Source organism: Schistosoma mansoni, chromosome 2, assembly GCF_000237925.1.
Source record: "Schistosoma mansoni strain Puerto Rico chromosome 2, complete genome".
Classification (NCBI taxonomy): Eukaryota; Metazoa; Platyhelminthes; class Trematoda; order Strigeidida; family Schistosomatidae; genus Schistosoma; species Schistosoma mansoni.
In genome coordinates this window covers 6,565,698-6,577,752 of record NC_031496.1, presented here as the reverse complement: position 1 = coordinate 6,577,752, position 12,055 = coordinate 6,565,698, and the positions used below count along the sequence as shown (strand labels likewise).

The 12,055-nt window shown below is 33.7% G+C and overlaps 1 protein-coding gene across 1 annotated transcript in view; it reads right to left on the bottom strand.

Annotated features, from left to right (window-relative positions):
- The window catches only part of Smp_140640 (hypothetical protein), a gene marked incomplete at both ends in the record, with an annotated part of 24,282 nt that overhangs the window by 9,024 nt on the left and 3,203 nt on the right, over positions 1–12,055 (bottom strand). The window contains 5 exons of the mRNA XM_018795483.1: positions 718–800; positions 3,072–3,177; positions 5,923–6,156; positions 7,870–8,049; positions 10,730–10,958. Coding sequence (XP_018649792.1) covers positions 718–800; positions 3,072–3,177; positions 5,923–6,156; positions 7,870–8,049; positions 10,730–10,958 — 832 coding nt within the window. The remainder of the gene's footprint in view (positions 1–717; positions 801–3,071; positions 3,178–5,922; positions 6,157–7,869; positions 8,050–10,729; positions 10,959–12,055) is intronic.

Below are 12,055 nucleotides of genomic sequence, written 5' to 3'. Positions count from 1 at the left end.
GCATTTTGTGCTTTTCTGGACAGCATCAATGCAACTCCTTGTGTATGTGGGGCATTTTCTTCTTCATGACCGGAGTATAACAGAAGTTCTCCTGAAGATAGTCGTTGTTGTCCAACCTGCGTCCAATGTGTTTCACTGATTCCAAGCACCTCCAGGTTGTATTTTCTCATTTCTGCAGCAATTTGGAAGACTCTTCCGGTCTCCCACATTGTCCGGACATTCCATGTACCTATAAAAATTGTTGCTCTCGGTCTCATGACTTCCGAAGGAACTCGGCTTTCATCATGAGACGTCATAATTATTCCTTCTACACCCAGGGCAGAGTTTAAATGGTTTGAATGATTTTTTCTGGTTAGCGTTTTTTTAGCGAGTTGATTTTCTACGGGATGGGGTCGCTAACCCTATGCCCGACCCTCCTCCTTTACCCGGGCTTGGGACCGGCAGTAACCTCCAGAGTGGTCTTCCGGTTGTACATTTCAGTCCCCCCCCATTATTACTCTTCTCTTTTTTCATCCTTTTTTTCCTTTATGTATACGCATCTTCCCTCCTTCTCTTCCTATTCTCATTGTTCTGTGTGGCGCATATGTATTTGGTGCCCCTTTGTACCAATATGTATGTGTTTAAATAAATAAATGGGCGAATAGTATGTATTTATTTTTGTGGTCTATATTTAATGTATTAAGTACTATCATACACATATTATCCTATAAAACTTACTTTTTCAACAACTATAGCATGATTATCATGAAATCGTTTCATTAAAGAAGTCCATATTTTGTGAACAATCGGTAATAATAAATCTAAAAATTGAATAGAATATCAAATACACATAAAACTTGATATTTAAAAAATAACAAATAATCCGTGATAATAACAATGTAGAATAGTAACTAAGTGGTTAAAAGCATTCGAATTTTAGCTCAATATGTTGTTACAGATTGGAGTTCATTTCATTTAATTTATTTTACAAAGATGGGTAGTAAAAGTAGCCGTTAGTTCGTGCAACAGAGTTGAGTATATTGATTGATATTTGAATGGGAATAGTAAGAACATATTTTAGCTAAAAGGTCAACTAGACAGATCAAAGGTAAGTCGTACCTTTTATCTGTCTAGTTGACCTTTCATATGAAAATGTCTTAACAAGTATATATGTGATCAGATTACTGTAAATGTATTGCGCAAATATATTACATAATTCGGATAACCTTCGTCCTCTCATTGCATTATCGAAATTTATCAAAGGGACTAATCGTGTTAATTGACACATTTATTAGAATTATTTATATCATCAATTATTTGAATGATTTTGATTTTTAGCATTTAAGTCATCGAGTTAAAACCTATCCCTAAACAATGTCGTTTTCTTCATAAGTTCTATGGGATTTATTTAATTCTATATAGTGACTTTTGCCACTACTATTATTCATCGAACTGATTAAACTGGATTCCTAAACCGTAATTTTCGCTAGACATGTCATATTCTACCAATTTATTAAAATATTAATGTGGGTAAAATAATAAAAGTGTTAACAAAATCATTTAAATTTATCTTTTAAGGTGCCCCCGAATGCCCTGGTACGGGCGAGAGTGGAGAGGGTCCACTCTCCCTCTCGAAATGCTCTCATATGGCCACGCGTATATAGCCTCTGTCAGGGAAGTTCTACTCACTGCTTTCACTCACCAGGGTGTTGTTTAAGAAATCGAGAGGACGAAAAGCGAACGTCTGACGCGTTGACCGGGTCGGTGGACACGGAAAGTCCACCTAGGGGAGTTGGAAAACCCTGATTCCAAATCAGTGGTGCACATGGGCTCCAGTATCCTGAGGGAACAAATGGCGTATGAGCCAGTTATTAGTCACTGGATACCATGGGACTGCATCTCCTCACGATGCTCCACTGCCTTGTGGATCAGACCTTTACGTCAGAGGCTCCGGGTGTGGCCCCCTAGGAAAACTACCTGTTTTAGTTTGGGCACCTGGGCAGTATTACAAACCCTCACACAAATCAAATGAGATATGTGTGGCGCATATATATCTGGTGCTTCCTTGTACCAATATTTATGTGTTTAAATAAATAAATAAATCTTTTAAGGTCAAATAAGTTCAATAAATCATGAATTCAACAAAATGGACAGAAACTGAAATTTATAACACCTGAGATTATTCTGTAACAGAACTAAAAACCAATAATCAGGATGAATTAATTGTGTCTTAGCATAAAAAAAACAATTGAAGAACAGATATTTCACAGCATATTTATAAAGAATTGGTGATATTTCATCGGATGCTTTGTATACTGAACATTATCATGTAAATGGGTTACAGGTAAGGTTTCCAAATACATTCGATTGTTCCCACTTGTGTTCTCGTTCACTACAATAATAAAGGCTTTAGTTATCCTGTTATTGACATTCAGATCTCAACACTAATACTGATATGTGAATACATATAGCTAACGAGACCTAAACATAACTAAAAATATATCCCTATTTTCTATGCAAACAAAAATACAGTGTTCCAAAATATTTTTAAATTAGTTAGTAGTTAAGTTAACCGTTTTTCTTGCCATCATAGATGAGTAATATTGTAATACATTAAATGACAAATATTATTAACATTATTGTTGGCTACCTGCTAGAATATCCGGACTACCTGTTCCTGCCATTTAGATATCTCAACAAACTATCTGTTTTCGTTTGCTTTAACACATCATTATATTGTTAATCGCCTGACCTATTCAGGCACGTTTAGGACCTTTCGCTGTATAAGCTACTAAAAAGTACAATCAGAGACATCGTGGTGTCTGACAAAATATACTGAAAAGAATGAACATTATTCAGATGTCGAATCCTGAACTGCTAACATCTAACTGGAGATCACTCATTATTGATTGTCAGGATAGATCAAGAAATAAGAGAAGGAAACTTGTTGAAATAATATGCGCTGTGAATTCTATATTGTACCAAAACTATAATATTGAATAAAGCTAATAATAATAATAATTGCACAATAGCATGGGAAATCAAGCATCATGCAATTCGGTTGATACAAATATAAATATAGAGTCTCTCACTGGTTTCACTTTCTAACGTCAAACATCCTTCTCTTAGAACATTCATAGAAAGTATACGTAGTTTAGGATTTCCATCAGCCATTAAATGTATACACCGTAACATGACCTGAAATTATATGAAGAATTGAAAGAAAGAAAAAAATATATAATTTGAGATAGCTGAAACAATAACACATAATAAATCTCTAAGGAAAACATTAGTAATGAAATACAAATTAATGAACTGAAGAAAACAGAATCAAATTACAAGAAATTATAATAAAACTAAAAAGCTTGGAACAATTAACAAAATTATAGTAATAATAGAATGACAATAATAATATTAAGCCAGTGGTAACGATAACGATAAGACGTACTTCTTTTGTACACATAGTTCTGGTTTAAGCGCCTGAAAAAATAGCCGAACCTCTTACCATCCATGAGCTTAAACCAGAACTATGCGTACAAAAGAAGTTCATCTTATTGTTATCGTTTCCATGGCCTTAAAATTATGGTACTAAAAAAATTTTAAGTTTGTAACTTTTTGTCAATATTCAGGACTGAATTAGTGATTTATTTCAATCCTATCCACTTCGACTCCTGCAGCTAAATTCAAAAAGCAAAGTTTATTTTTGCCAGAAGGAAAGATAATATACTGTGCTTATCCGACATGTTAATTTAACGCCAAATAATAAGCGCGGGCTGTTAACGAGTGTACATTATTAGATAAGATTTGAATAGACTTTCTGTGGGTAGATATATATTTATATATGTTATAACTTGTGCCGCCTGGATGCCTTGTTAATGTATAACAAGACAATACCGCCAATTAGAGAGCAGTGAATTATCGATCAGACCAATGACACATGAAACCCGTACGAGCAGTCTAGAGTACTTGTCGGTCTTGCTTTCTGCCTAGCCCAGCCAATTAAGTCCAGAACATCAATAACAGCCTCTGCGGTATGAATAATTATATTTCAAACATACTGAGTTTATATATCAATCAAACAGACCAAATCGTACCAATAAAATAGAAAATATCATTTGTACAAGATTTAGCTAAATGTGTCTGTGAATAAGGGGAACAGTAATTAATAGACTGGGTATAATTCAGGAATGGTAAATCGTATAGTAATGGTCTATGGGTCAAAATAAAGCTTATAATAAAAGGGACATGAATATGAATAGTTTAGTCATTTAACAATTATACGATAAAAATATATGCATGGTATTGGTTCATAAACGGATCCCAAAGTTACCATTCACTATTCTTATCAGGACATAATATATTACTGGTTTAAGAAAACTGACTTGATTGATTTAACGCGATCGATATATATTTATGGATGAATTTATGCACAGAATTCGATTGGGATTAACCAGTAAAAGCTCCCTATTAATCCTTAGTTTTCTCATTCAAGCAGTAAGTTACGCTTGCATACAGCAAACTTGTACACGGGAAGCAGAATTGGATGACAGATCAATACAACAACTAGGGGCTATTAAAAAATAAACTTCTTGAACATAGGTCTCGATATTTTAGATAGTGGTTACTAATTATATCAAAGATACACATTTCGTCATATTTGGGGCTAATAAGTTGTATGTACTTGGATACCAGTAATAGACATTAACGACCATATATATATATATATATATATATATATATATATATATATATATATATATAATGAATATGTTGATAGCATAAATAAGTATACAACTTGGACAGCATATATATGAAGTCCTCGAAGTACTTATTACATTTTCGAACCTAAAAAAGTGGGATTTAAACATATGTGAAAAAGAATATTAATTTTGTGACTATTTGTCTGATACATTTTTGGTTACTAGATAATCTTTTATATGAAAATACTTATGTAGAAAAATTAAACTATACTTTTATCAATAGAACGGGTTTGTGAAGATTGTTCAGCCTTCGGTTATCCATCAATAGCGATGGAAGATCGCCATGGAATATAGTGAATTGATCGAAGTCATATATTAATATCGCTGGGTGATAAGCTTATTGATTTGGAGTTCAAGAGTTCATATGCGAGACCAATATTCTTGGGTTTTATTCCATATAACGTGGTCGTGGTTGCATACCACTGGGGAGCTCACAAACTAAAACGATTAACCTAACCATTGCTTCCTGGTTTTCGATACTGATTTAGCTAACATCAATCTGTTATGTAAACTGCAAATAATGTTCTATCACTAAAATTAAAGTACTCAAAAGACGAAAATGAGAGGATTTTGATTATCACTTCCTCTGGCCTGTTGATAGTTGGTTATTATTTTTATTACTGGATCGTAAGATAGAGTACATCTCAAAATGTTGATTGACTGCTCGATGATATGTGTGATAAGTTTATACAATTGTATGGTCTTATTTGTGTTGTCCTTATTTATAGTCTTAACAATTTTCAAACAATTTCGTATTTACCTGGAATACTATCATAAACAAAGATATATTATCTATTATAATGGGTAATTAGTAGATATGCAAATGTAAAAAAAAAATAATCTCATCATTTTGTCCTATGTATTGATTTTGATGATTAGATTATTTAGCTGAAAGAAGACAACACCAAAAGCAAAATTTGTAGCTAATTAGTCAGTTGATAGTTATTAAATGAATAGTTAGTTACTTCGTGCCAAAGGGATAGGAAGGTGTTATTTAATAGTACAAAATTCAAGCGGAACAACAGTTTAATATCCTGAGGTTTTTGCTAAGTGATCCATGAATAATCAATTGATCCATTTTTATCACTTTTTAAAAAAAGAAACAAAGAGTACCGAATATAAGTAAACTGAACTAGAAAGAAATACACTTTATTATAACCCACATAGAACAACATTTACGTACTTCTTCAACTATTTGTAAATGATCGGGAAATGTATGATTTTCATCGTTATCCATATCATCATTCATAGGATCCATCTTACTTTTCTCTGATTGATTTAAGGTATCAATAGAAGTGACTTCATTAGTTTGATTAATCGGTCCAATATGATGAAGTGAACGTGTCTCAGACACAAGACTGATTGTTTTTTGATATAACTCAGTGAGAGGTGATTTACTACATTCTGAGTGATTCATCTAAGAAAATAAAGTTTTACATGTAACATTTAACCTAGAATAATATATATTACGAAGTGATTCTAGAGAGGATAACATTTATAGTAATAATGTAATGTATTAATTAACGAAAAGAAATTCACCAAGGAAAAACAACGAACGCAACAGAATAAGATGAGATTAAAAAGTTAATGTGTTTACAGAAGTGCGACTGTTCGTCATCTGTTATGTTGGTAAACATAATTTTACATTAACACCGTTGGATGCCGGCTAAGTGTTCTATCGTTTAAGTGCTCTGGCTCGAGACTGGTAGGTCCTGGGTTCGAATCTCGCGAGTGCGGGATCGTGGATGCGCACTGCTGAGGAGTGCCATAATAGGACGAAACGGTCATCCAGTGCTTCCAGGTTTTCCATGTTGGTCTAGCTTCAATTGACTCATGATTTTAACTATGAAAATTCTAAATCTCCACAAAACCCCTTCTGATCTATTTTAAAACTGTTGAAAATAAGCAATATTCAAACAACTTCGAAATGACAATGTTCCACTAATGACATTGCTACTAAAAATTTGAAACCGAACTTGTGTATATGAAAGAAGCTATAGTTGTAAATCTCGTATTATTCTGATCTCTAATTTTTAGTATTTAATTACTTTATTTTCTTAATTTTCAATTCCTTGTTTTATTATTGTATCATTTGTCTTCTGAGCTTTGCTAGTCTCATTTAGTGAATTTAGTAAATTTTACGCTTGTTGTTACGCAACTTTGATTTTTTTCACGTTTTAGAAACATTTATCCATATGTTCGAAATTCTTCTTCTCGAATTCTCATGTATGGTAACAGATACTTATTCACTATAGCACTTTACAATTCTCCCATACTTGTTGTTAGTCTATACATTTACATGAATACGATGCAAATTATGGATATTGGTTGTTAATAATCATTATTATCGTTCCTAAGTTGTAAGCAGTTGAAGAGAAATCATGAAATAAATAGATTTATATTACCATAGCTTTAAATCGCAAGTTGATCTTAGATAGACCATCATTGAAAACCAGGATTCACTGGACTAATGTTTCGTTTCAGTATGACATTCCTCAGCGGGGCAGACCCACAACCCTTTCACAGTGAATCAAACCCACGTGTGCTCACTAATGAATCGCTTAAAGATGCAATTCCTGGGGTTCTAACGAGAAGCTGTGGTCAGTGAAGTTCGACTATGTTGGATGTCAGACAGTTACCAATGAAGACAATGGCAGATAGTCGCCTAATATCGTGAATGTATTAAAGTTAGACTTTACTACTGTTGGATAACGGCTTAGTAATCAATAGGTTAAGCGTTCATACGAGAGATCAAAGGCCTTGGGTTCGATTCCCTGTGAAGAAGTGGTGGACGCGCACTCTTGAAGAGTCCCACTCTAGGAAAAAAACAGCTGATCAGTACTTCCTTGTTTTCAACGGCAGTTTAACTAAGATTAGTTCGTGATTTAAAACTATGAAAATTCTATAATTTCCATAAAACCCTATGCTGATAAAAATTTGTATTATTCAGCTACAAATATATTATTTATTTATAACAATCTACCCAATGCTCAATTTATTCAAAATTATCAAATCAAAACTTGGTAATGACACCTATTATTCAGCTACGTTTGTTGTTTTTACTTTAGTCAAATGTATCTGCGATGAAATTTGTATGCTGAATAAATAGATTGATTATATAAACATTTACCGTTTTCTGTTGATTAGTTATTGATTCGACCACTGGAGATGTATCAGTTGCTTGGTCTGAACACTTGTTGTTTCTCGTTAATAATTCATTCCATTTACGACATGTTTGCATTAATTGATAAAATGGTGTAAGGAAAAGTTCCGTTGTATATTCATAAGTAACATCTAATGATGAAAGCATCTGGTAAGGAAGAAAACAATAATTCATCTAAACATGACGGCTATGTAGAGTTTATAAAAAAGGGGACTAAAACATGTTTAATGAAGAGTATTTGTAGTTCAGGATTTGGAAGGCACATGGAATATACTCATTAAGACACAAAACAAGAAAGATTAGTTCAACGAAGAGTTTTCTTTTCAGCGAATTCCTTTTCAAAGTTTTACAATCGTAAATATATACTTATTTTTGAACAAGACAATAATTACAATAATAGTGATAATAAAATTCTGTTAAACATGGTAACAGTGAGGTAGAATAAACAGAGGTATTAAAACGTTATTTCTATCAGGAAAAACAATGACAGTTTTATTGTCAAGGGCTTGAATATTCATCATGTAGATAGGGAAATTATAATTGGGAAAGGAAGGCTTAACATGATAAGATAAAATGTTGAAATCGTGATGAAATGTAGTCAGGAGAATCATAGAAACAGAAATAAACCCGTTGGGCGTAAAAGGTCTACAGAGAAGATAAAAGAGGATGCAGATGGCTGTGAAAGAAGTAAAGTATAAAGAAAAAAGAAAATTATGAGACATTAGGACCATGGTAGAAGAAGGGGTTGTACCAGTTTCTTTTGGACACAATCCTGGTTTTTCTAAGTATATAGCTAGTGCTTCGTCAATGTTAAAAAGGTGGGATATAACTACCTTTGGACGCCTTCCACTTACCTTGTAGATGACGTTAAACGCACAGTCCGCTTTGATTGAGTGGCCTGTGTTCACAGTGTTTGATTATTGAGCCGTTACCGCCTCTTTTTAGCCAAGCCGGGTGATGTTCTTGAATTTTTTTATAAAATACGCATCGCACGACCTATATACCTAGCTCCACATAAACAGGTAAATTGATCAATGCACAGAGTTGGTCAAATGAGATAATTTATCCTTAAGATCATTGTTCTGTTGGAGAACACCATTCACAAAGTTGATACGAAGAAAGTTTTTTTTAGAGAATCTATCTTCATGATGAGTGTTCAAGCCCTTACCAGTAAAACTATCATTATTTTTCTTGATAGAAATAACGTTTTAATATCTTTGTTTATTCTACCTTATTGTTACCACATTTAACAGAATTTTATTATCACTATTATTGTAATTATTGTCTTGTTCAAAAATAAGTATATAATTACGATTGTACAGCTTTAAAAATGGCAGTTGTTGTATTCACGGAACTAAATGGTTTAATTGTAAAAGCATTCATTACCTTTCTACATAATATCATCAAGATTTACTTGAGTTACATTTAGTTGGTCAGTCTTATATAAGATGAAACAAGCGTCCTGAATTCTATTGCTAACTACATTCCATTTATTCTATAAAAACCCAAGTTTTATCGCTGTTTCATAATTTGAATGGATTTTTTTATTCCTCAATCACCTCTAACGGTTACACAGAACGTATAGTTTGTACATTGATATATTCTCGTGTACGAATAAAGAGCTGATGTTCAAATCCACTGTTACGCAAATAGTAGAACACTTCGATCTATGTGAGACTGAAATTCAAAACGTACGTAGCGCAGTATTATTTTTAAAGTTCATTCACCAGGTATAAATTCACCCATCTGGCTTCGAGCTACATTCTTAGTGTGATAGCTAAAAATACTGGTCGGTCACCAAAACCATAGTCAGCAGAGTGACGTTCTAAACTGAGAATTAGGGACCGGAAGTTTAACAGCGTAACCATTGAGTCACAGGTCGACAAAATACATGGTTTTGTAAATTTAGTAATAGCACTTATCAGCTGATACTTTCTGAACAAATTTAATACAGTTTATCCAGTAGTTTGAGTTATAATCAAAGGGAAGTAATTTAAACGCAACGATTAAACAAGAATCAAATGAACCTTACATGTTTTTCAAACTCGTCAACTGTTACTGTGAAATAGAACAGAAAGTAGCACTAACTAATCCCATTAACCCTTCATATATATATCTGAATATCTTGGCTTAACTACAAGTGTCATGAATTGTTTAAAGGATCACAAGTTCCGAAAATTCACACAAACAATTAAACAATTTGAAACAGTCTGAGAAATAGCAAGTCATAGGCACCGTAAATATCGATGTAGAATGTGCTCAAATTTGGAAATAAGTAATTTATAAAGATTACATTAAACTGTTTTGATTTAAGTTTTAATATTTATGAACTCAAATACATAGATAAGTTAAGCAAAGTACGGAAACTGATAATTTTCTTCGTCAATAACTGTAACAGAATCAATGTGGTTACAGCATTTCCTGATGTGATTTAGCTCGGCAGTGAATGAAATCATGAACTGATGAAATGTTTTGATTCAGGAAGTATGTGTGGCTAATGGTTGAACATGCGTGACAGACGTTCCAAACATCTCTCATTTGAAGAATGCTCAGAGAGTTGTCGGATAAATTATTGTCTTAACTTACATCTGCTTCTCAGCTGTATACAAGACTGAAAAAACTCCTTTTTTGGTACATAGATACTCTTCAATTATCGACAGTGTATGTAGGAAAATATAGAGAACTGTAAGCCAGAAAGTGTGGGCTAAGTTAGTAAACTGTTGAGTAACAATTTGACTAAGCCCTGGGAAATTCTATTTGAAAAATTTTTTCAACAAATTTATAATGTAAAGGTAAGAAAATAAAAAACCTAAGATAATCAAATTACTTTTGTAACCATCGGTTTTAAAACTGGCAGTACATCGATTGTGCAGTATTCAAACAGAGTGTTTGTAGCATTACAGGCTGATAATAAGCTTTGCTCAACTTCACTCGACAGAGAAGTTGCATTGCTACCATTTGATGAATTTGTTATGGTCAATAAGTTAACGCGATGTAAATCTAGAGTTATACTGGAAACTAAGTAGTCAGCATTAACTGTAATCAGTTCACTTACGCTGTAATCAAAAGAATGAGAGAGAGAGAGGAAAGTAAGTGATTTTCATTGTTTGGAATATAATTTACAGAGAAGAACCAAACCAATTCATTGACTGAATTGTAACAAAGACATCCAGAGTTTAGACATGAAACACATCAGAATTGTGGATTACTAATGGAGTTCTGAGCAAAAATAATACTTTATGTCGGAAGTTGTTCGTCGATCATCATAAATATCTGCAGCTTTAATTACGATGGGCACACAAACTTCAAGTTGTTTATCACGAAAGAACGACTGAGAACAAATGAATTAATAAATACTACTATCTTTCAATGTTGGTCTATCGGTTAAGTGCTCCAGCGCGAAACTGGTAGGTCCTGGGTTCGAATCTCGCGAGGCGGGATCGTAGACGCGCACTGCTGAGGATTCCCATAATAGGACAAAACGGCCGTCCAGTGCTTCCAGGTTTTCCATGGTGGTCTAGCTTCAATTGACTCATGATTCCAACTATGAAAATACTGGAATCTCCAGAAAACCCCTTCTGATCTATAATATAAAATAATCCAGTAATTTGATGTGATTTATAAAAGTCTCAGTCAATTTATAAATTGTGTAACTGATTTATGATAAAGTGACACAATGTTGGACATACAACAAATGGGAGGACCTTATTTCAGTCAGCGACAACGTAGGACCAAGCACATATATGCATCGGTTCAAGTTGCCATACCTCGTTAGCACAACAAGATGAACACCGGATTCATAGAAGCAGCCAATTCAGTTGTGTTAATATATAAAATAAAGGTTGTATATAAGGATATTGTTTAGGAAGGAAGAAAGTTATGAAGTAATTTTAATCTCAGGGTTTAAGGGGAGATAAGGAGTGTATACACCTACGCCATTGTGATCGATTCTGAGCCATGTCACACAGAGTCTCCAACCATTGGTTACGATGGTCACGCGGACCCCAACCAGGTAGTCTGCATCTACCAACATGGCTCAGACTAGAAGTTAGTGACTTCAAACACTGATGCCATGTTTTGGTTTGGCCACCCGTAACTCTCTTCCGACCATCCCCTACACTAGTCAACATTGCACGTCGTGGTAATCGATGTT